Genomic DNA, 24,279 nt, shown 5'->3' with positions numbered 1-24,279 from the left:
TGGTCTCGCAATATTTGCTGTTCCCTCTAAAGCCCTGCTACCCTGGAAACATGTGGTTATTTGAGGCTGACGTTTATTGCAGCCTCTGACACAGCGGGTCCTGGGCTTTGCCTGCTCTTGTGGGGCAGTAGATAAATACTCTGCCATCCATAGATGATTATGGTCACCTGTAAAGATAAAAAAAACCCCCAAAACAGAAGACAACTCACCCCGTCCTCAAGGCATACTGCCACATCTGCACACATAAATGGCATGTGATTTGACAACCATATTCCCGAAACAGCGGTGAGCAACAGATCACAGCTCGTTTCGGAGCAAGCACACCCAGCAGCTGAAGGAGAAACTGTGCACTGCTGCAGGAGGAAACAACGTGCATCAGAATTTTTTTCCCAAGCCATTCTCATGACTGATGATTGTTAAAAGCATGGAGTTGGCTGAGAAAGCCAACTGGGTGAGCCCCTCATTAAAGCTAAACGTTGTCACATACCTCCCTGAGCACAAGAGTGCAGTGCTCAATAAAAAAAAGCAGATCGAGGCCATTTTTTTGCTGTTGGTGAAGAGCCTTGAGTTGGTTGCCCGAAAGCCCATCACTCAGGCTACGTGTTTGCTACCCGCAGGAGCCATCCCAGCCCTGTGCTCTCGCACGGCCCTGGACGTGCTGGTAGCAGCATCGCTGCTGCGTGCCGGAGCCGGGAACCGGGCCGAGCATCCCAGTACAGGATACTCGGGCAGAGCTGGGCGGTAGCACCTCTATTGCGAATGAAATCACGGCTCAAGTGAACAGCTTAAACACACACAAGGCAGGCACGAGAGAGGAGCCGTGCCGCTGTGTGCGTGCCTCAAACAGGTCCAGAGAGCAAGAGATGTGGAGGGCTCGGGGCTGCAGCCGGGCATGGGCAGTGCTCCCCGTGCCCTGCTCCTCCTTTCCCATGGCAGGAGGCACCCAGCCCCAAGCCTTCATTTTGGGGACAGAGAAAGTTTTCCCTACAGTGCTGAGAGCAGCTTGTGACCCTTCCAACGCTTACAGCAGCTGCTGTCTCTGCCTCGGTTTCCCCAATGGTTGGTGCTCTGGGACAAAGGGGACCACTCCCAGTTTGTCCCTCTCATCTCGCTGCACTTCCACACCTGCATAAAGTTGCTCTGCAAGTGCCACCCCAACCCCAGGCTGCAGGAGCAGCTGAAATGCATGGAGGCGAAGCGGGGAGGAGCAGGGCAGGATGGAAGGGTGCTTTCCTGAGGGGTGAACCCCCATGGACCCTCTCCCTGCTACTCCAGGAGCACAGTTCCACCACAGCCTATGCAAACCTCAGAAAAGCCATATCCTCACCCCATGGAAACAGCTTTTAAGCGTCACCTCTCGGGGCACGCCTGTAGTGGCGAGATTTTATCATGCAGGCAGGAAATAACATACAGCCTTTCCCATCGTTTATCTGCTCCAGCAAGCACTTTTTGGAGTCAACACACTGATACTCACAATAAGAGCTACTACCACCCCATGTCTTGGGCTTCCCTACACTGGCCCTGACCGGCCGTGCCCGAGTGTGGTCTAGCGGAGATGTTCGGCTGCTCCCAGGGAGGGAAGGGCAGTCGGGATGCCGCAGCAGGACTCGCCCCCCTCCCTGCTGGCAGATGAGGTATCAGCCTCTTCCCACCCTGCCCCAGATTAAGTTCCAAGAAAGCAGGGAGCCGTGGCCCTTCCTGGGCCCAGACCTTTACTTGACGTCGTTTTGCCAAGGTCATTTCCCTATGGCTTGCCAGGGTAAACCTTCTCCCTTCTGATTGCCTGTTTACTCCTGCGCCTGGAGATAAAGTTATTTCTGGCCTTGTTTACGCGGCAGCAGCTGCTCAGCAATGCGAACGGGCGCTGGCTTTCCTTGGGGGTCCTCTTTGCGGTGGCTGGTTTTAGCTCTTGCCCCAACCCCACCGTACCTGGGTGTCTTCTGCATGACATCCCCTGCGACAGGGAAGGCAGGAGAGGAAGGTCACAGCCTGCCTCGCATTTCCTCCCCGCGCGGGTCAAAACTGCTCCACGGGGAGGGGGAGAAGAGGATTTTTGTACTTGGGGAGGGATACAGAAGAAGTAGGCAGCAGGAGCGGGCGGTCGCTGCGTGCCGTAGGGCAGGTGTTGGGCAGGGAGCCGGGCTTACTGCTGCCGGCGCTGAGGGCGGGCGGCTGGGCCCGCCGGGGCCCGCTGGCCCTGCCTGCCCCACGCCCGCTGCTGGAGCGGCACCCGGCCCGCGGGGAGCTGCCGCTCTCTGCCTCGGCCCCGCTCCCCGTGTTTCTGGATGGACGGCGCAGCCAGAGCAGCGGGGCCAGGAGAAAGGGCGTCCGGCGGGGAAGCGAGGGACGGCTCACGGGGAGCAGGCTTCCCGGCCCTGGGCTGGAGGGATGCGGGGTTTCTCCTCACCCCGAGCGGGACAGGACAGACGCGGGAGCGGGCTGAAAGCTTCGGCCCCTGCCGTCAGACAGCTCCGGCCCGCCCTGAGGCAGAGCCCCCCTCCCGCCTCGCTGCTCCCTTCCTCCCGCCCCCCCCCCCAGGCACGCACGGTATCCAAAATAGCCGCGGGCCCGCGCGTCCCCGGCGCCCGGCTCAAAATATCTCAAGTGGGCTGGCGGCAGGCGCCGAGGGAGCGGCGGAAGCCGCCGGACACCGAGGCTCTCCGCTGAGGCGGCCCTCGCCACATCCTCCCCACGCTCCGGGGGAGATCCCTGCACGGCAAACCCCCCGTCCGGGGCCCGGCAGGAGCGGGCAGCCGAGGGCAGCCGCAGCCCCCGCCGGCGAACGCCGCGCTGCCGGGGCTGGCTCTGGGCGCGGCGCTGCCGGTGCCACCCCGCCCCCGCCACGGGCAACCGGCGCCGCTTCGCTTCGTCCGGCACCTCCGGACAGCATCGCGACCGGCACCGCCCCGGGAGCAGCCGCCCCTCCGCCGGCAGGGCTGCCGCAGCGCCCGATGGCCGCGGAGGCTCTCGCCCCGTGGCCGGGCAACGGCAGCGGAGCCCTGTGCCCTGTGGACACCGCCTTCTCCCAGCGCTTCTTGCCCGCTGCCTACCTGGCAGTGATCCCCCTGGGGCTGGTGGGGAACGGGCTGGGGCTGTGGCACCTCTGCACCGGGCCCCGGCGCGGTGCCCACCATCCCCTTGGCCTGCTGGTGGGCAACCTGGGCCTGGCCGACCTGCTGTACATCAGCACGCTGCCCTTCCTCGTCAGCTACTACCTGCGGGGCAGAGTGTGGCTCTTCGGGCAGGGCTGGTGCCGAATCACCCGGGGCCTCTTCCACCTCAACCTCTACGCCAGCATCGGCTTCCTCACCTGCATCAGCATCCACCGCTACCTGGGCATCGTGCACCCGCTGAAGGCGCGGGGCAGGTGCCAGGGGGCAACCTCCTCCGCGTGGCTCAGCACGATGGTCTGGGTGTGGGTCATCGCGCAGGTAGCTCCCGATTTCACCTTCAGCAAGATGGACAACACGGGGACGCAGTGCCACGACACGACAGGGCACGAGAACCTGGGCGTTTACTTGCCGTACACCGTGACCATCACTGTGACTGGCTTCGTCATCCCGTTCCTCATCATCATCAGATGCTACTGCCATGTGGTGGTGGTGCTCTGCAGGAACGATACCATGGACTTCAGCCTCAGGAGAAGGAGCATCAGACTGGTGATTCTCGTGATGGTCCTCTTCTCCATCTGCTTCCTCCCCTACCACATCTTCAGAAACCTCAACCTGTTGTCTCGAGGCTGGCAGCTGCAAGGGTCCTGCACGCCGGCTTTAAAGAACATCTACATTTCCTACCAGGTGACCCGAGGCCTGGCCAGCTTCAACAGTGCCCTCAACCCCCTGCTCTATGTGATGACCAGTGAAGACTGCATGTCACGTATGAGGACCATCCGCCAAAGAGCCAGCCAGTCCCTGGGGTCCACCTTCAGGAGCAAAACCTCTTGCCAGGCGCATGAGAAGAAGATGAACATCATTCTTTGTGAGGAGGAGGCTTCTGATGAGCTCTGAGGTACCCAACACCCCCTCCAAAGGACGCACCACTTCAGTTTGCAATCGGCCCCTTCTCAGGAGCAGCCCCCCCCACCTTGATGCCTGTTTTGCAGGGAGATGGTGACTGCAGCATCACTGGCTCCAGTCTCACACAAGGGACAGACAGGACTGCTGGTGTCAGAGAGCAAACTGGGACCAGGTTTTTAGAGCAAAGCTACTCAACCCAACCATTTGCCTACAGTACACCTGGAGATGGAAGGAGGTAAATGTTGCATTTATTCCAGTCCTGAAGTATTTCTCAGCCCAGTCTCCAGTTCAACGCTCAGAGCTGGTTAATGTCCCCCCTGGATCCCCGGCCGCTCATCGAACTCCTCAGTGAGTGAGGGATGGGTGTGAACGCTGCCTTGTCCCCCCGCTGCATCCCCTCTCCCCCGCTGGACATGGGTTTGAGACAGCATTCCCTCCTTCACCCAAGGAGACGGCACTGGGAATTAACTCCCTGCATCACAGCACAGCAGAGAGGGCGAATTTTCGCATGGAGGAAGCGCTTTGGAAATGGAAATATTCATAAAAATATCAGGTTTTAAATAGATGACTAAGCTGTGCCAGTTCCTGGGTTAGTTGTTCCTGGGTGACTGAGCTGCTTCAGGATCTGTGTTATCCTCTACTGCCCACCTCCTTCACAGAAGAAAAAAGAATTTTAGCATTACTGACTCTCTTCCAGAAGAGCATATAGCAGACAAGAACAAATTGGCATTTTAAAGTTTCCGGAGGCTGTTGGTTGGGTTTGGGTTTTTTTGCAAGGCGAATGACTGCAGTAGCCTGAACCACTGCTTTCAGCAGGCAAATCCCAGGAGAGTTTTGAAATCTTCAGGTGGGTGACTGCATCTTACTCTTAATTCCAGGCTTGCGTGGGGATTAGACATGTCTATTAAAAATTAGACATGCAAAAAAAAAGAGAGGCAATGCTCGTTTGAAGGCTTGTGAAGGCAAGATTCGATGGCGAGGGCAGTCTGCGTGTCATTGCCGGGGAGGGTCGTGGGGATCTCTGCTTCGGGGGGAGCAGAGGCTCCTGAGCAGCATTTTGGTTTTTGCTCTTGGTGTTCCCCACCATCAACAGCTTGAACATTTCAATCCTTGTGAAAGGAGCGATGCGATTTGCAACAGCAGATCTTGCAGCTCGGCTGAAGGAAGTGGATTGTGAGTTAAAACCAGCCCGTTCTGGGAAAGTGCTGACCCATGGACACTGTGCTTTTTGGCCCAAAGCCCGATATTTATCACGTCAGCTGCTCCTTGCACAGACCCACCTTTGCTCCTGCACAGAGGAAGCGACTGGCTTTCAGATGGAGCTATATGTCTGAAGTGCAAATAAACACCTAACGCTTTCAGTCATGAGTCGCCTGGCTTCTTTTAAAGCTTTATAGGAGCACGGGAGCCAGCTGTCCTGCGGGGCCCGCCTGCTGCAGGGAGCGGTGACGAGTTTCCCAGGGCTCTGCGGACGAGGAGCTGCCGGGAGCGCTGCCTGCCCGCGCGGCGAGGCTGCAGGCAGCCGGTGGAGAGCAGTGCTGGGCCAGGCGTGCTCTGGGGTAGGTCCCCGGCGTCTGCTCAGCACCAGGCAGGGGTCCAGCAAAGCCCTGAAACTTTCAGCTCCCACCTCATCCAGAGGAAACCCAAAGGCTAAGCTTAAATTCCCAAATTAGATATTCTTCTGTCTCTGCAGTAGGGAAGATTTGGGACATTAGGATCAGATCTGGCCTCTGTTCCTTGCACACACTCCCTGGATCTGGGCTTCTTCAGAGCTCTGAACTCTTCTCCTCCTTTCCTGAAAAAATACCCACACCTCCGAAAGCTGTCCAGCTCTTCCATCTTCCCACATGGATCCCATCCAAGATGCTGCAGCTCCCCGCAGAACCGGCTTTGGCTCCCCACAGCCCGTAGGAGCTGCAGCACCCTGTCACTGCACCCACTTTGTGCATGACTGATTGAAATAAAGCATCGCTGCATCCCCAGGGAGGGAGAGCTGCGTAGGAAGTGCCAGCAAACTCTGCTCTCACCCCCTGCGTCGCTGTGCCCAACTCTGCCTTCTCCAGTGCCCCCTCATGTCATTGTTAATGATGATTTAAAGATCTGTATCCTGAGAAACATCTCTGAGCCCCAGGGACAACTGCAACCATAAATGTGCTCATTTTTCTGTGTCCTGTATCTGTCAAATCAGCAAAAGCCATTAAGGATCTGTGTGTTGGGCTGATGCCCCTGAGATACGGGGTGGGTGGGGTTCTTTTGTATCTTATGCTTTGCAGTCCCCTTGATTCTCAGACAATGCTGCTTCCCCTTGTGAACTGAAGAAACCAGCTCCTTCCCTTTATTAGCTGTATGTGTAATTAAGGGCCAACCGCTGGCACATGAGCCTGCGTGGCCGGCTTTCGCAGCTGGCGATGGAGCAGCAAAGCAGCCCTCCTTCCTCCAGCCCCTGCGGTCAGGGGAGGCTCCTTCCCTCGCAAAGAGCAGCCGCTGCTCTCTGCGGGATGCTCCAGGGGCATGGTCACTGCTGGGGACCCGCTCAAAACGCGTGGGCACTGCTGAGCCCTCAAAACCTCCCCGGTGCTCTTTATCCCCTGGGAGCAGAGGGGTGGGATTGTCCCTGGAGCAACCAGCACGGGCAGCTCTTGCTCTGTGCTAGTCCCCACTCGTGACATGGGGAGGTGAGGACACAGCGCGTGTTTCAGCAGTGGATGAGGGGACAGGCGAGGTGGGCAGCTGCCCTCTCCCCCCTTCCCCTTCTCCTAGCAGCTCTGCCAGCCGTTGGCAGGGCCGTGCGCAAGCATTTGGTGCTGGCAGGAGGGGGTCAGTGCCCGCCGGAGTTGCTGTGCCGTGGCTGCATCCCGCACCAGGCGTTAGCCTCAGCTCCGGGCTGGCACAAGCGCAGGGAGAAGACCTGAGCGGAAGACCTGCGGCAGCGCCTGGGTCGGCACCCACCCGCTCAGGGGCTGGCTTTGAGCGAGGTCCTCTCCCCTCTGCTGCAGAGACCTTCCCGTGCTGTCAGGTTCCTTTATGTGAGCTGCAGGTCCTCATGGGGTGAGATGGCCCTGCAGGAAGAAATAAATTAATTTCACCTCTTTTGGGCTCTGAGCTTAAGATGATTTGAATGTTCCTCTTTCGCTCCCTTGGCTATCTGTTGCTGGACTTGAAGATGCCTAAAATCAAGTGAGAGGAATCCCACCTGTACCGTCTGCTTTTCCCACAGACTCTCTGGCACAGCAAAGTGGAGCAATGAACTTGTCTGCAAATCTGACCCGAATGCAGATTTTTAACTCCCTTACCCAGATTAGACCCAATCAACAAACCAAACATGGTGGGAACTCTCCTGCTGATATTAATGGGAATGGGATCAACCCTGGAAATTTGGCAGCATTTCTTGCTTCATTAAATAAACCCCTCTTGGTTGAGGATTTGCTGCAAACACAGTCAAGATTTGTTACATTAAAGAGAACGTTTGAGCTGACAGCCCCGGGAAGCCGTTCAGGCAGAATTAACAGGCACACGTACAGATGCACAGATGTACAACCACTTTCCTTCCCTAAAATGCAAACCTGTTTTTCTTGGCATGCAAAACACTCCACAAGAAGAAAATATCACTATCAGCAGCAGCTAAATGCATAGGACTCAACTCTGTTTAATTCTTTATTTCACTTTGCGCAGATTTCTAAAAAGACACTAAACACGCCGTGTTTCCAGAGGCACCCAGCAAAGCGAGGGGGTGAGAGGCTCCCGTGTGCGAGCGGTGGGGCGCGGGAGTGAGCAGCGAGTGCCGCAGGAGCCGCGGAGACTCCTTGAGTTCAGCAAAATGATTGCCAGGCCTTGTTTAACGCCTGCTGGCTGCAGACGTTCGCCTGCTGGAGTAGGAGGATTTGCCCACACCGGTGAATACAGAGTTCCCGGTGCGTGACACACGGCCTCTGGCCGAAATCTGGCTCTGACCGAGCTGCCCAGCTCACTTCAGGGGGGTTGGTATGGCCGGTAAAGCCCTGTTCGCTAAACGAGCGTGGGTTGGCTGCCCTGTGCTGGAAACATGGGCTTAGGCATTTGTGTCAGAGATTTCCACAGCCCGGGGGAGCGGGAGCTGCTGCTCGGACAAGGGCTGGGGTGCTGGGGACGTAGCTGTGGGACTGAGATGGTGCACGGGGTCCCCTCCGTGCAAACGGGGCATCTCCATACCGCGAGAGCCCCCAGGCCCGGGCGGAGGTGTGAAGACCACGTGCGAAGCCAGAGGAGAAGCAGTGTGAGCCGGAGGCTCCCGCAGGGCTCGGCTCCCCGTTACGCCGGGCACCAGGCAGCGGGAGCGCGTGGTGCATCTTTTACAGCGTGGTGGGAGGCTGCAGTGCGCACACAAAAAGGGATGAGTCACTCAGGTCACTAATGAAAGGTCACAGCATCCTCAGATTCAGCGAGAGGCACTTATTTCTTCAGCAAAACAATTTCATTGCTAAAGTACCTTTGGCTACAGGGACAACAGACCTGACAGGTTATCTTATTTACCAAGGATATCGATCAGGCTGGGGAAGGAATAGTAGATGCAATTACTCCAGGTGACCTGGGAAAAAATGGTAAATATACCTGGGACTGGGTGCCATTGATGAAGATTTTAATAAAAGAGAAAAAAATCTGAGTCTTTGTCTATGCTATGCAGAGTGTTTTGGCATCTGGGAGATCAACAGCTTGTGAAGAAGAGCAAATCACATAAATAGAATAACATTTAGCATGACTGTGTGAGGCCGTCAGTCTAATATTATTCCTGCAGTGCATGCAGTTATAAATAGGTGATGCCGTGTAGCGTGGGACCTGGGGAGAGCGAGAGCTAAGGAATGCACTTGCAGCACGGCGGCAGCAGCACTGCGCAGCTTGCTGCTGTAACACGCATTTGTATGTGCATTACAGAGTGATTGCGGCTGCACCCTGCGGGCAGGGATTTGTCCTGGAGGACTTGCTGAGCCCAGGCTTAACAGAGGTGTGCCATTTTTCAGACCATCCCTCTAAATATCCCCCGGCAGCAAGCCCTCCGCGCCCCTCGCCATCAGTGCTGCTCGTTGCTCAAGGCAGGGGTGAGCACAGAGAGCAGAGCAGCGAGAAACCCCCGGGAAGCCGCTCGGCGCACCACGACCTGCCTGCCTTCTCAGCAACCTGGGAGGAGCCTGTAGTTTGAATTTCGCCCAACACCTCCGCTCTGCCCTGATCAGTAGATGATCAGGTCGGATCCGGCTCCCTGAAGAGCCCTTCATGCCAGGGCGCAGCCCAGCCAGCGTGACATTCTTCTGCTTGTTTGGGCTCATGGGCAAAAAGTTTACCCTAAGGAGCATCAGAAAGCTCCCAGGCTTCTCAGTAGCACCACAGCTCCTCCTCGGAGAGGCTGCTTTGATGCTGTGCAGAGGACGTCCAAGGACAGGAGAGAGATTAACTCAGTCCTGGCTGCCTTTGCTCTGATGTGGAGGTGCTGCTCAGCAGAGGTGGGGGAGAACCGCACACCACAGCTCCCAGTCAGCTCTGACCAGCCCAGACCACCCTGCAGCACTGCTGTGCCTCCAGTCCAGGCCGTTTGGGGTGAGAAGGTCCCACAGCAATGGGAAGCTACTGGCACGGAGGACGGCTCAGGGGTGGGTTTGTTGGTGGCGATGCCAAGAGCCAGGCACTCGGTGAATGAAGCGTTATTTGGTTGTGGGGGCAAAAATCCCCCTATAAAAGAGTGTGCAATGCTGGGATGACAACACATGCCGTGCTGAGAGCCCAGAGGAGCCGGGGACGCAGAGAGCCCTTGGGATGCAGCTCATCCGGGTGCCTGGGGCTGTCCAAGACACCAGCAGGTCTGCAGTACCCAGCAGGAGATGCTGCAGCCTCCCCAGGGCGGCTGGGGCAAAGCATCTTTCTGCGTGCAAAGCAGAAACAACAGTCCCACGGCCACAGCCACTATGCCACTGCACTGAGCTGCGAGGGGGGGAAGAGCTCTGGCAGGTTTGCCCCGGGGCCAGCTGCAGAACAGAGACGCCAACGGCACAAGGTGCACAGTGAAGGAGAGGGGCCCCGAGAGCTGAAATATTAGGGAGAAGTGTGTGTTGTAACCCACCTGTCCATAGGGATGAACATGAGCCATCTCTCCATGGCTGGGTTTTGTGGCCACAGCTGGTGGTGGAGGAACCAGTCTCTGGGTGGGTCAGTGCCTCCTCCCCCTCCTTGCCAGGTCTCCATTTCGTAACTCCTCATCCCCAGATTTACTGTCAGTAGCTCTGGTTAGCCCCGATGGGAGCAAACCCAGCAGCCCGGAAGGCAAGAGGAGGGTTTATTTTCCTTTCAGTGCCGCACGGGTGAGGAGCAGAGGGTGGTTCACGGATGAACCCGAGGAGCAGACTCAGCCTGGGAGTACGGGGCAGCATCCTCTCCCACGGGCACAGCACAGGGATGAGCGATGGACTTGCAGTCGCATCAGCACCTGCAAATCCCAGGCTGAGGGACAGCTCGCAGCTCTCAATCTTCCTACATAAAGGGGACCGTTCACATGCGGTTCCCAAGCCAAAACCACAAAAAAGGCCATGCCCTGAGTGTGTCGCTTGGCCCTGCATGGAGGTGCCCTGGGGGGGTACCCAGATGAGCGTGGTCTCCCGTCACTGCTCAGAGCCTCAGCTCCCACCCCAAGAAACACTCAAACAAGGGACCTAAGAGCTAAATATTTCAGAACCCAGAGAAGCCTCCGGTTTATTTTCCCATTTAGCTCAGGTGGCTTGCCTGCCTCCAGAAAAGCCTAGTGTTAATTTGATTCCCTATAACTGATTCATGGCAGATCTGGCATCCTGATGCCCGGAACAGCTGTGATTCCTGTGCCGCCGTTTGCTCTGCCCCAGGGACACCGCACAGCCCCTGAGCATGGCTGGAAAGAAAGGACCAGGGCTGGAGCAGGGCACAAACAGCTCGGCCAGGCGCACACAAGAACATCTTTGCATTTGCAATTCAGAGAGGATGTGTCTCATCTTCCCAATTAATCCTTCCAGAGCAAAGCCTGCAGAGAAGCAGCTGGAAAATCTCTGCATACAAACAAGACTTAGTAAAATCTGCGATTTTGAAGTGGAGGAAGAAATGTGGCCCCAACACGGTGCTTTCACCGCAAGAGAAAACAAATATTTTCATTTTGTTGTATTCATCCCCCACTGGGAACCTGCCGCGCTCTCCAGCATGGCGCAGCTGGGAGCATTTACACAGGGCAATGCACAGCTCCCTCGGCTGGGAAATTGCTTGTGGCCCCAAAGCCGGAGCCGCTTCTGTCTGGCAGAGGCTGGCGGCTGGGACCAGCCTGCGGAGCATAGCTAGCAGGGAAAGAAAAACGCGTCTTGGTGGAATCAAACGCTGCGTTGAAGTAAGTTGGTGCCTGGCTGGGAAGCTCAGTCAGCATCTCGGCACCGGTTCCCTGAGCTTCAGAGGCAGAAGAGCAAAGGACGTCTTGAGTTCTACTAATAAATGCACTTTTCCCCAGTTGAAGTTCTGAGGCCAATTTGTTTCCTGCCGGGTTATTTTTAGCATCGAAACGAGCCATTTGCTGTAAACTGTCTGCCTGGGAAGCGAAGCCCCGGGGCGGCAGACAGGGCTGCCGCAGCTCCCGTGCCACGAGGTCACCGCCCCGGCTGCCGGCACGGCCAAATCTCACCCAGAGCACGGCTCAGCTCGCTGGTGGGACAGGAGCCACCGCTGTTGCTCCCTCAAGCACACCCAGGCAGGCACGCACACGCGCTGCCGGAGCCGGGAGCCGCCAGCAGCTGCCTCCTGCCCCCGTGGCAGGGGCTGCCTTGCAGGACAGGGGCGAAGCTGTCACCAGGGCACCCTCTGAAAGAGCCTCGCATATTTGCAATTCATTCCCAGACCCTTTGGCCCCCTGCCCTTGACCTTCCTGGCAACCCCGCAGTTGCAGGGAAGTCATTTATAGCATCGCGATGCTGCTGCGGTGGGAGCAGCGTCGCGCTCAGGATCAGGCCCTGCTCTCCATTTGGCCAAGGGTTTGACGTGGCCCCGTTTCTATGGTGAGTCTGCAGTGGTGGCCACGGCAGCTCATCTCCAGAGGAACCTTCCCAGGGAGCGGGACCCTTCTCCAGACGCATTCCCAAAGCCTCTCTCCTTCGTCACTGGGGTCCAGTGCCTCCTCGCAGGGACGAGCCCACCCCGGCACTGGCAGCAGCACCGTGGAGCCTCCCACCTCCAAGCCCCAATCCAAACTGGTTGCCAGCTCTGATTTAACAGGCTCTCAGCAAATATTTCCACAAATTATTAAGCAGGGGCATTATTATTTTATCTTATTATTTTATTATTAAAGCCAAGATCCTCAAACCAAATAAATGAAGCAGCTAAAGCAGCTGAGATCGAGAACTTGCTAAAGCAGAGCAGCACCTTTCCCGTTTGGTTGCAGTCCAGGCACTTTGTGCTGGCTGATGTTCAACTGACAGCTTTTCAAGCGTATAAAAAACTTATTAGGCTGAAAATAGAGTTTGTGACCATAAACTGTCAAGAGCACTGTCAGCATTTCCAGCCCAGGTCTGCTTCATGTACAACCGCTGGCAGATCGGGCTGTCGGGGAGCAGGCGTGGGGAGGATGGGGCTGTGCGGCCCCTTGCAGGACCCGTTTTGGGTAGGAAGGGTAATTGGGGAAGGCTCACTAACGGGCTGTGGGGTATCAGGAGGAGGCACGGCCGAGGTTTAGCACGGCTGGTACGAGGCAAGGTGGTTGAAGACAGTCATACGTGGAGCTGTGTCCGCCTGCCCTGGGGTTTGAAACCTGCAAGCCACATCCATGGTGACCATGCAGAGGCAATCTGCATTTGCAACCAGTTTATATCCAACGCTTCATGAATTCCCTCACTCAGCTTCCAGATTACAACGCAGAGCAAAACGCCTGCAGCCGTCCGAGCTACAAAGAGTCAGGGAGGGAGGCAGCAGGGAAATCCCAGAGCCGAGAGAAAGCCATGAGGTTCCTGAGCCTGCAATAACCCAGAGCGTGGCCTGTTGGACATAGACAAGTTAGAGTTAGCTCTGGCTAGCAGGACGATATTTTACAGGAAGATTTATGGAGTCTTGGGGCCGAAGCAAACATTGGTACACCCAGCCTGGATCCGGTCAGGGACTCTGCGTCCGCAGGGCATGGCCGTGGCCCCTTGCGCGGAGAGGAGGGATCGCTCCCTGCGCCTGGCTCACGGTGTGGCCTGGCCTGGGACAGCAGGGCAGTGCTCGGAGTCCCGCTCTCATCTGGGCAGCTGCAGCTGGTTGTTATATCTCGGTATCTAATCCTTTTTAGAAATGAACTAATGCATTGCTTTAAAAATATCCTGCGGCATTGTGAGGCTATAATCTCGGTATTAAATGGCATTAAAGCCAGAATAGCTGATGCTTTTACTAAGGCAAAAGAAAACATCTATTTGGTCTTTAAAAATAACCGAAAGAAGAGCAGAGCACGCCAGGATGGTCCCCAAGCCCCCAGAGAGCTGGAGCACCTTGCGGCCAAAACCCGGGGAGGGGGCTGACGCCTGCCAGACCCCGTCCTCGGCCCTGGCTGCCAGCCGTGGGTAGGTGGGCAGCGCAGCCGAGGTGTGACGGCAGCCGGTACTGCACGTCCCGCTAACATTGACCCCTTTGCTTGGGGACCAGGAGCTGTCTGCGCAGAGCGAGGCGGCGTCGATGCCCGAAGCAGCTTGGAGCAAAGCTGGCGGGACGCTCCCGCCTCTCCCCACGTACGTCGGGCTGCGGGACCGACTCAAACAGACCCACGCTGCTGGTCCCTATTCAGCATCTTTTGTCTGAGACGGCTAAGCAGCTTTGCTTATTTCAATCCATTAAAACTAGAAAAGCTTTCTAATAAATTCCCCGCCAGCCTGGAATTAGTAGATGTGGGCCAATTAGACACATTAATTAGGCACTGGTTTAAACACAGATGAGATTTGACTTTGCTTACCAACCCCAGAAGGAAGCAGCTCCTCAAAGTTCACCTCCAAAGGACTGAACAAACAAGGTATGCTCGTTCCCGGTCACAAGCACCTTCCATCAGAAACATATCACTTTGACTTCTATTTTATTTTCAGAGCTCTTGCTTTCTCTCTGCCTCCCCATGCAATAAAAATGAGACATTTAATCTCATAATGCAACTTCTCACTGGAAATCAATGATAAAGTACATTATCTTGCCTGGCCTGATCCTGCGGCTCCCGCCTGACCTTTCTCAAGCGCGGCGAAGTCAGGGCAAAGACAAAGGTTGAACCGAGGGAGCTTCCCAGGGTGCCTCGGGAGGGACTGCCCTGCACAACAGCCATCTGACACCGTTTGCTCTTGCTCATGCCCCCGTGCTCGCTGCATGCAGCAAAAAGAAATGCATGAGCACTAAGACGGCAGAGCAGGCTGATTTCAGCACCATCTTAATTATAAAGCCTATCAGCCCCTTCCGAAGGCGGGGCTGTGTGCATTACTGCCGCACGGTCCTGGTTTCATCAGCGCTGGATTTGTTACTGGGGGGTTTCTTATCAGGAGATGGAGCCTGCTACCCTTGTTCCCGCTGAGCAGCACTTATTCACAGGGGCCTGCGACCTGCATGAGGTCAAAGCAAACCCCAAAAGGAGAAACCAGTGACATCCCAAGCCCCCGTGGGAGTGATCAGCAGCCGTTTGGTTGTGCCTGTTGCTGAATGAGACCCTCTTCCAACTCTGCTCCATCGACGGCATCCCCTTTTCCAGAAAAAGGATTTGGCTGAATCTCTGTAACTCCCAGCGTAGCAGGGAAAGGCCGTGCTGAGGGAAGATCCATGGCACAAGACACTGCCAGCTGAGGATTTCTTCTGGGGTCAGGGGGAGACCCGAAGAGGACAGGGCTAGCAGAAACCACGCTGAGGAAGCGCTGAGGGCTGATCATACTGCGGGGGCGGAGATGGACCCCCTGCCCCAAACGGCCCCAGCCACAGGGAGGGTGAGATCCCATCCACAGGCCCCTTCCCTGTGCAGGTAGTGCTTTGAGAAGGCTGTGCTCTACCATCTCTGCCCAAGCACCGCTGCCCGTCATTGCAGACAGATGTTTGGAAACAAAATGTGGAGGATTTAGGTAGCCCGTGACCATCTATGATTGATGCTGCTGCTAAAGGAAGCCATGCAAGTAGCTTGTGCTGATCTTCTCCCGTGGCTGGAGAGCATCTCCCAGGGTTTTGCATGCTTGAACCCGCACTGGCATGTTGGCCCAACGTCTGCACAGAGCAGCTGGCTTTGGACAACATGCTACAACATCAGCTTCATGCTCCACGTATTACCTGAGGACAGCAGAATTTGACCTGCAAGGCACTGGAGGCCCCAGAACCCCTCCTAAAAGATGTGTGACAGGCACCCAGTGATGTGATCACCGTGACATCTGCTTCCTCTGTAACAGAACCAACGGGAGCTCAATTAGCAGCACTGTGTCCTGTCTTCAAGGTGGGATGTCATTGTTGACCAGCAGAAAAAAATCACCAGCAGCTGGACGGCAGCAGGTGAAGCGTATCTTCTCTAGCAGGCGGCCCCCACATTGCTCTGGGTCTGGAGGTTTGACGGCATCCCAGGCCCCATTAGCAGGGCTGCGAGTGACACCACGGAGAACATAAACCAGACACGCTCCTCCAGCAGAGGCTTTGCCGTGTGATTTAGGAGGCTGCAAGCGCTACGATGTCAAACAGCAATCCACCGACAGCTTGTGCTGCTGGTGATGGATGCCGGAGCCTGTATTTTTTCTTCAATACCAACTTTCACTAATAGTGCTGGCACGGAGGCTCGGCAAGGAGGAGGGAAGTGGCAAGTGTCCAGGGTGAAAAAGAGTTCACGATTTCAGCAGGAAAGGGCACCGTGTCCCTCGTGCTGGCCATGGAAATGCAGAGGACAGGGCTGAAGGGGCTCCGGGAGGGCATCGAGTCACCCCTGCTCCGGGAGGGCATCAGCTCTACCCACAGCACTTCTGGCAGACATCTGCTGATCTTATTTTTAAACTCCTCCGGTGATGGGGCTGCCACAATCTCCCCAAGCAATCTGTTCCAGTGTTTCACTCTCTTCACGGTTAGAAAGTTTTCTTATGTCCAACTCAAACCTCCCTTGCTGCAATTAAAGCCCAAAGCGTCTTGGCCTCTCCAGAGAGAGAAGTGAGACGGATGAAGAGCGATGTAAGCCTGCTCGTTGGTTTGTTTTCCTTGTTTTATTCTCAGTCAACAGAAGGAGAGTTTATTTCTTGAAGCAGATAACTATTTCCTGCTACATACAACTCAGAGAAGTACCTTCCTAATTTTAAAAGTGAAACATAAGGGTTACATAAAAGCTCAGGAAATCAGTAATGAGAAAGAGGGTCTTCACTTTGTGGGCTCTGTCTCCTACCACAGTTAAGTTCCCCGCACCTCCCAGCCGACCTGGGCTGTCCGCAGTGCATCAGCACGGGGAGGCTCTGCTCCCTGCTCCCCAGGCCAGCACAGGGCTGCTGGGCCCTGTGTCCCCCCGCCCCCGCGGCATCTGCTGAACGCATCAGAGAAATCAGCAGAAACCCTGAACCCGATTATTTTGTTCCTTTCTGCTCTCTTAAAACAGCACTGGACACAGCAGGCCAAACCATCCGCTCCGGGACCGGCTGGAAAAGCAGAGATAACACAGATCGCACGCACCGCGGCGCGTTCCTCGCTGCTGCGGGCGTGAAGCGGCACCTGCCTGCCCAGAGCCGGGCGGAGCAGCGGAGGCGAGGGCCGCCCGCACCGGGCCGGCACCGTGGGGCTGCGGGAGCAGCGGCAGCCCGCGCAGCCCCCAGCTCCCTGCTTGCGGGCAGGGCAGGCGGTGAGGGCGCGGGCACCAGAAACCCCTGCGGCCTGGGCGCGGCAGGCAGGTGCGGCGCTGGGGAAAGGGGCCGTTATGCCATGTCACCGGCAGGGCACGGAGCGCGGCCTCGCCAGGGCTCGCCTGCGGCTGCCAGCTCCGGCCCGGTGCTGCCAGGCACGGCGGGCTCGGGGCGTGCAGGAGCCAGTCTCGGTGCGAACGGGAACCGGCAGCGGTGCCCGCAGCAGCCGGGGCCTGGAGCGGCCGGTGCGCGGGGAGCCGGCGCGCGGTGCCCGGGGAGGCCGGTGCGCGGGGGAGCCGGTGCGCGGGGCGGCCGGTGCGCGGGGGAGCCGGTGCGCGGTGCCCGGGGAGGCCGGTGCGCAGAGGCCGGCAGCCGGTGCGCGGGGCAGCCGGTGCGCGGGGAGGCGGTGCGCGGGGCAGCGGGAGGCGGTGCGCGGCGGCGGTGCGCGGGGCAGGCGGTGCGCGGGCGCGCAGGGGCGGTGCGCGGGCGCGCAGGCGGGGCGCGCAGGGGGCGGCGCGGGGCCGGGCGGGCGCGGGGGACGCGCGGCGGGGCCCGCGGGGGGCGGCGGGCGCGGGGCCATGCGGAGCCCGGGCTGAGGCGCCGCGGCCGCCCCTCGCCATGAAGCGGCAGAACCTGCGGACGGCCGCGCTCATCCTCTGCATCTTCTCCTACCTGCTGGTGGGCGCCGCCGTCTTCGATGCGCTGGAGTCGGAGGCGGAGAGCGGCCGCAAGCGGCTGCTGGAGCAGAAGCGCGGGGAGCTGCGGAGGAAGTACCGCTTCTCCGCCGACGACTACCGGGAGCTGGAGCGGCTGGTGCTGCAGGCCGAGCCGCACCGCGCCGGGCGGCAGTGGAAGTTCGCCGGCTCCTTCTACTTCGCCATCACGGTCATCACCACCATCGGTGAGTGCTGGCATCCCGGCGCGGCTCTGCGCCCCTCCGTCCCCGCGTCCCTGCACCCCCGCGTCCCTCCAGCCCCGCACCTCTGCGCCTCCGCAACCTCCCACGCTCCCACCGCCTCTGGGTGCCCCGGGACAGCCCGGGGACGGGGGGGGTCGCCTGCGGAGGAGAGGCGGGTCTCACCCTTGCAAGGCCGGGACATCTCTTGGGGCCACCCCCACGCTGACCCCGTGGGACCCCAGGGCCCAGCGGTGGGAGAGGGAATCCCCGGGCCGGCTGGGGGCCAGCCGGTGCTGGGGGATGCCGGGGGTGCTGCTGTGGCTGGGGCCACGGGACGTGGCGTGCACGTTGTCCCAGGGAGGTGGCAGCACGCGGAGCTTCTGCAGGCAGCTTTGGGGCAGGCAGCTGCAGAAGTTGGCGGGGTGTAGGAGGGCAGAGGCGGGAGCCGCGTCCGTCCTCTTGCAGTGCTGTAGCCAGCAAGCCAGGCTGAAGAGCTGGGCGAGAACTGTTGGCTTCTTTGCCAGCTCAAAACTCTGGATGTTCGGCTGTATGAGACCCGCTTCAGGGAGCCAAGGCAGCCACCAGACACTGAACCTCGCTCTGCCTGCACGGGAACCTGCGGAGAGATGGGTGTCAATTAGCCTGGAGGGGAGTGATTGAATCTAATTAAACCCCCACGTAGAGACGCTTACCTGTACTAGAGCCCAGCCTTGGTTTGCCCTCTTCAATTTTGCAAGAGAATGAAACTAAATTGAATAAGGATTGCCTTAATTCTAGGTGAGATTAGCCACATGGGAGTTTAGCGTTGTTTAATTAATCCACTTTTATTAATCCATGCACCCTGAGCATCCCGTGGGGGTAGACAGGCGTGGGATCCTGTGCTCATGTCCTGGCTTGGGCTGGGATTTCAATCAGCAGAAGTGTTTTGGAGGCAGGAACCCTGAGGCCGAATCCTGCCCTTCCACAGCCAGCAGCCACCTCCTCGTCTGTCGGACGGGGCTCAGCCTCACCGAGGGGCTTGGGATGGGTGAAATACGTCTGGTAGCTGAAAGCGTCATCCCTCGGGACAAGGGCTGGTGGGATCAACTGTGCTGCGTTACCAGGGGACAAGAGGACAAGAGGGGCAGGTACCCCGCAGGCCCTGCCCCGGGGAGCTCCGTGTGCCCCCACGAGATGGGCTGTGGGGTTTGTGCAGCTGGCAGCACACGTGGCCAGCAAACAGCGATGGGTTCAGGGCACGGTTAGTGTCAGGCCCCAGCAGGAGGGTAGGATGAATGGCTTCAGTGAAAATCTCCATCATCTCGTGACAGGTTATAGCTTCATTTACATTATTTTCCTGTTGACTGTGACAAACAATTGCTACGCTTATCACACACCCCATGCGATAAATAATTTCAGCCCAGGTGCCATATTTCTAAAACGCTGGCACGTCAGATCTCTTTATGTGGGGCTGTGCTCTGACTCTCAGTTTTAACATTAACGTAGCTGTGTTTACTCTTTCTAATTCCCCTTGTCATTTTGAAAGCATCAGTCAAATGCTCTTTCAGCAGTCTTTCAGGGTACAACAACTGTTTTTCCACTTACTGCTCTTCTGGATCATTGTATTTACCTCCTCATTGCTGTCATCGTATTATCTTGTAGCCTAGGACCTGATAATTGCACTCGGTTATTAAGCTTGGATCTGACTGGGGTTTTTTTGCCACTGCGATCTCATGTCTGCTCTGTAATCTGTGAAATGTGGCATGCAGGCATCAAGTTTATCATTTTTGATTGCGTGGGTTTATGAACAGACAGAGCAATTAGAAACCAGTCCCTGCCTGCCTGCTTGCAGTTTGGAGCACAGCACGGTCGAGGGTAACGCTGTCCTCGGCCTCCCAGCCCTGTCACATTGCAGGAGTTTCCTGGAGCGGGAGGTGTGCTCGGGAGCCTGGGACAACATGGTCTGGTCAACATCCTCTGGTCTTCCCATCACTGCATGCTAACAGCTTCCCTCGGAGTCCTGGAAATCCACTGGCAGCAGAGACAGAGGGGAAGCCAAGTCACAGCTTTGAACAAGACTGAGAAATAAAAAAGGGGGGTTTCCCCACATATCTTCATGCAAAAGTCATGTGGTGGTTACCTGGAAAAAGTGCAAATGTAAATAGCGGCTTGCAAAAGGCCGCACAGCAGGGCGGGAAGGAGCCGGCGCTGTTCTGCAGGCGCCTTCAGAAAGGAAGTTTCCAGCCCTGGTAGTTTCTCATAGAAACCCAAAAGAAAGGCTTGGATGCCTTTGGATGCCATTACTCCCCACGCTGCGTGACTCCCTTGCACTGAGTTAGTTACTCATCCGCTTAGGTCAGAGGCCACCGATTTCTGTTAAGCTTCTATAATTGAGGTGGGCGCAGAATCTCTGAAGTCCAGAAGATTGCGGTGAATACCTCATTACGACTCATGGTATAATTGTGTGTGTCCTTGAGTCACAGCTCTGAAACTTGGAGCAAGGTGGGGAAATTAAATCTCAGAAGGCGTTCAAGGAGAACCTTGTCCTCCTGAGCTCCTTGTCCCTGGGACAAGGGCTGACAGGGCTGCGGTCCATAAATACTTCCCTACATTTAAAACAGCACAACCCCTCCTCCCCAGCGATCCCGCAGTGCTTTAGGTCTGACTCTTAGTGACACTGGAGTAAATCCAAAGTTGCTCTGCAGAAGGCCTCCCAGACTTAGCTGCTCCGGCGGCGGGGGCCCTATAGCTCCCATCCAACAGAGCGCGGATCCCTATAGCTCCCATCCAACAGAGCACGGAGCCCTATAGCTCCCATCCAACAGAGCGCGGATCCCTATAGCTCCCATCCAACAGAGCACGGAGCCCTATAGCTCCCATCCAACAGAGCGCGGATCCCTATAGCTCCCATCCAACAGAGCACGGAGCCCTATAGCTCCCATCCAACAGAGCGCGGAACCCTATAGCTCCCATCCAACGGAGCACGGAGCCCTATAGCTCCCATCCAACGGAGCGCGGAGCCCTATAGCTCCCATCCAACGGAGCGCGGAGCCCTATAGCTCCCATCCAACAGAGCATGGAGCCCTATAGCTCCCATCCAACGGAGCGCGGAGCCCTATAGCTCCCATCCAACAGGCCATGCAACAAATGATCAGATAGCCGAGAGTCAAAGATGCATGTGACACCGGAGGGCTCAGGGGACAGGAGGGGCAGGAGCAGGTGCCAGGGGGAGGTGACGATGGCCCCGCAAGGGCAGTTGTGGATGGGACTGGCTGGGTGCGTACCTTCCCGCAGGGTGACCTGGCACTGTTGGTCTCAGCATCCTGCGGAGCCTCCGTCCTCCCTCGCTGTGGGGATTCAGGTTACCCTGCAGACCCAGCGTGGCACGGCATCATTGCCTGTACATTGCTCGTGAGCTGCAGAAGGCTTGAAGACCCCAAGCCTTGGGGTTCCTTGGCCTCCTCTTGGCCTCCTCTTGTCCTCCATGACCTCATACAAGCTCAGGGGCTATCAGGAGAGTACCTTCTCTCTTTAGAGGCCAAATGAGGTTCTGCCCACATGATACTGCGATGTGCCATCATCCCAAAGGACGTGGCATCCCATGGCCCCGTTAGCATTGCCTGCAGATCTGTTATCGATTCATTTTCCATTTCCCCCTGCCATTCTCCTACTGCTCCTCTTGGTCCCAGGGCAGCCTTGCTGGCAACCCCAGTGAGGGCTTGACGCCCGCCTTTCCTCTTTCCTTCGCAGGCTATGGGCACGCCGCCCCGGGCACAGACGCCGGCAAAGTTTTCTGCATGTTCTACGCCATCCTGGGCATCCCTCTGACGCTGGTCATGTTCCAGAGCCTGGGGGAGCGCATGAACACCGTCGTGCGGCTACTGCTCAAGAAGATCAAGAAGTGTTTGGGCATGAGGACAACCAACGTCTCCATGGAGAACATGGTCCTAGTCGGCTTTCTGTCCTGCATGGGGACCCTGTGCATCGGCGCAGCAGCCTTCTCTTATTTTGAGGGCTGGACTTTCTTTCATGCCTATTACTACTGCTTCATAACCTTGACCACTATCGGCTTTGGAGACTTTGTGGCTCTGCAGAAGAACGAGGCTTTGCAAAAGAAGCCCCCGTACGTGGCTTTCAGCTTCATGTACATCCTGGTGGGCCTGACCGTCATCGGCGCCTTCCTCAACCTGGTGGTGCTGCGGTTCCTGACGATGAACTCGGAGGACGAGCGGCGGGACGCCGAAGAGCGCGCCTCGCTGAGGAGGGCCCGGAACAACATCCACCTCAAGCCGAAAGAGGACAGCCGGAGCAGCAATGCTATTTTTCTCCCCGTGGAGGACAGGACGAGCCAGATGAACCTCATCCCGCTGATCCAGGAGGACGCGGAGAGGCAGAGGCGCCAGTCGGCCAACTCGGCGGCCGCGGTCCCCTCCTTCTGCACGTGCCTGTGCTACAGACCTCAGCTGTGTGGCAGCCCGGTGCCCTCCCACCCCGAGACCCTGAGCTGCCACACCAACCCCGTGTATTACAACTCCATTTCCTACAAAATCGACGAGGTCTCCCTGAGCACACGGGGTCAGACCGGCTCGTCCCCGGGGAGCACTTTATCATCCAACAGCGCTCGCTGCCGGCAACACCCCCGGCTGCGGAGGAAATCCATCTAGGAGCGCGTGCCGAGCTGTACTCAGTGCTCGAGTCTTACTATGATGATAAATTAAGAACAGAGATGTCAGGTCCTTCTTAATGCTCGTTTCTTCTGTTCCTCTCCCCTTTCAGCTGGCAGCCAGCCCCACGCAGGGTCCAGCAGGAGCCTTTAAACCCTGTTGAGAAATAATCATTCCTTTTTGCAGGCACTGAATGACATTGTTAGTTTTTCTTTGCTTTTTCCTCCCAAGTAGGTTCAAGCATTTGGGTCTGGCAAGAGGCCCCCCGATGCGAAGCCCGGCAAGCTGTAGGTTTGCTTTCCCACCTTCCTGCTCCCCAAACGGAGGCGTTGCTGCCCTCCCACCCTGCCTAACCTTGGCTGTGGCTGCTGCCAGCACGTGCCTCGTGCTACACGGGCCGGATCGCACTTGCTGAGAGCGTACCAAAAGCAAAGCCCGCGTTAGTGAGCTCTGCAGGGTTGGGGATCTTTAAGTTGTCCCCTGACGCCGGGTGCAGGTAAGTCGGTGCCACGCAGCAGGTTTGCAGCCGGAGGGTGGGCAGGGAGAGGTGGGCAGGAGGGGACGGGCTGCAGCCCCGCTGCTCAGCACATGGGGACAGCTTCACGGCACTGCATCTCCCCTGACCAGCCCTCCAGGTCTAAGCTCAGGCTTGTGGCTGGCTCAGTACTTCTGGAAGCTGGAGGTCCATATACTCACCCACCTTAGCTCTGGGTCCTCCCGGCTGAGCTGGCTGGAGGAATGCTGTGTCCCATTCGCAGCGGAAGCTGAACTCCTCCCGCCCAGCCATAGCCCTCCTCTGTGATGAGCCCAGACCGCGCTAAGGGTGCAGCCCCAGGGACAGCTCCCTGAACCATACAGAGCCACCTCCAAAGGGTTTGGCCCCCATGAGGTCATTAGCTAAAATCACCCTTTCCTTCACCACCTCTCCTCTAGCTGGCAGCCCAGCGAGCGTGCCTGCTCCCCGCCTCCTCCCAGTCCCCACGAGGGTCCCAGTCCCCAGAGCCCCTGGGTTTGCGCTCATTGCTGCCGGGGTCATCGGAGGCGGGGCGATCCCGTCTCGGTGTGCGTCCCCAGGCGGATGCGGTGCCCGCAGAGCCCCACCTGGGAGGCTCTTTCCAGCTGGTGCCGTGGCCCGTGTCCGTCCTGCCTCGTCTGCAAGAAAGCAGAAGTGGGCTCTGACAGCGGTGGGAGCTCCGTTTCATTTTTTTTGCCCAATAAAGGGATATTTTCACTCTTAGTTCTATCTAAAATACCCTCTGAGGGGGTTTTTCTGGAAAAAAAATCCCCTTTTCCTGGTGAGGAAGACGTGCAGAGCGCCAGCATTGGGAAGGCCTCAGGGCAGGCTTTGCTCTCTCCTCTTTTTGTTCTGGGCAGTTTAATAAAAGGTGAATCCAGCTGGTGGTGGTTGGTTATTTGTCATGAGGGGGAGCAGAGCGATGTGTCCGAGCCCCAAACCCCAGCCCTGCCTGGCTGCAGGGGTACACCAGGGCTGGCTCCCCTGCCACGGGGGTGTGGACAGTGTTTGTATCCAGGGGTGTTATCCTGTGGATGTTTGCTGGGATTTTTGGGCATCAGAGGGAGGAGGGGGCGGGGTGGCCGTCCCAGAGCTGGGAAGCAGCTGGGTCTCGTTGCTCATCATGGGATGGTGTCTTTGCCCCCGCACGGGGATGCCCTGGGCTCCTCCACCCTCCCTCGCCAGTGACCTTCACGTTTCCAACCTTTCCTGGTGCTTGGGCTTCCCTGGAGGCAGCTTTGGGCTTTGATGTCACCCCAAATCTGTGCAGCCTTGTTACGACTGGGACTTTCTTGTTCCGGGCTCTAAGATGGCAGGGATTTGGGCTTCGAGACAGGTGGTGCCCAAGCAGGCAAGTACAGGGATGGGCAGGAGCTCTGATTGCTGGGGCTGGCAG

The 24,279-nt window shown here is 57.6% G+C and overlaps 2 protein-coding genes across 2 annotated transcripts; both read left to right on the top strand.

Moving 5' to 3' along the window:
* The first annotated feature begins 2,908 nt into the window (after window positions 1-2,908).
* Window positions 2,909-5,309, top strand: LOC142416947 (P2Y purinoceptor 1-like). Its single transcript, XM_075517143.1, has one exon. It carries the CDS (start codon window positions 2,952-2,954, stop codon window positions 4,005-4,007), a length of 1,056 nt encoding a protein of 351 aa, XP_075373258.1. The 5' UTR covers window positions 2,909-2,951; the 3' UTR covers window positions 4,008-5,309.
* Window positions 5,310-17,391: 12,082 nt separating this feature from the next.
* KCNK15 (potassium two pore domain channel subfamily K member 15) lies at window positions 17,392-23,732 on the top strand. The gene is made up of 2 exons (XM_075517138.1): window positions 17,392-17,729; window positions 21,456-23,732. Exons 1-2 carry the CDS (start codon window positions 17,447-17,449, stop codon window positions 22,367-22,369), a joined length of 1,197 nt encoding a protein of 398 aa, XP_075373253.1. The 5' UTR covers window positions 17,392-17,446; the 3' UTR covers window positions 22,370-23,732.
* Window positions 23,733-24,279: the final 547 nt, after the last annotated feature.

Source organism: Mycteria americana, chromosome 14 (genome assembly GCF_035582795.1).
Source record: "Mycteria americana isolate JAX WOST 10 ecotype Jacksonville Zoo and Gardens chromosome 14, USCA_MyAme_1.0, whole genome shotgun sequence".
Taxonomy (NCBI): Eukaryota; Metazoa; Chordata; class Aves; order Ciconiiformes; family Ciconiidae; genus Mycteria; species Mycteria americana.
Note: the sequence above shows the minus strand (reverse complement) of the source record. Positions and strands in the feature narration are given on the sequence as shown.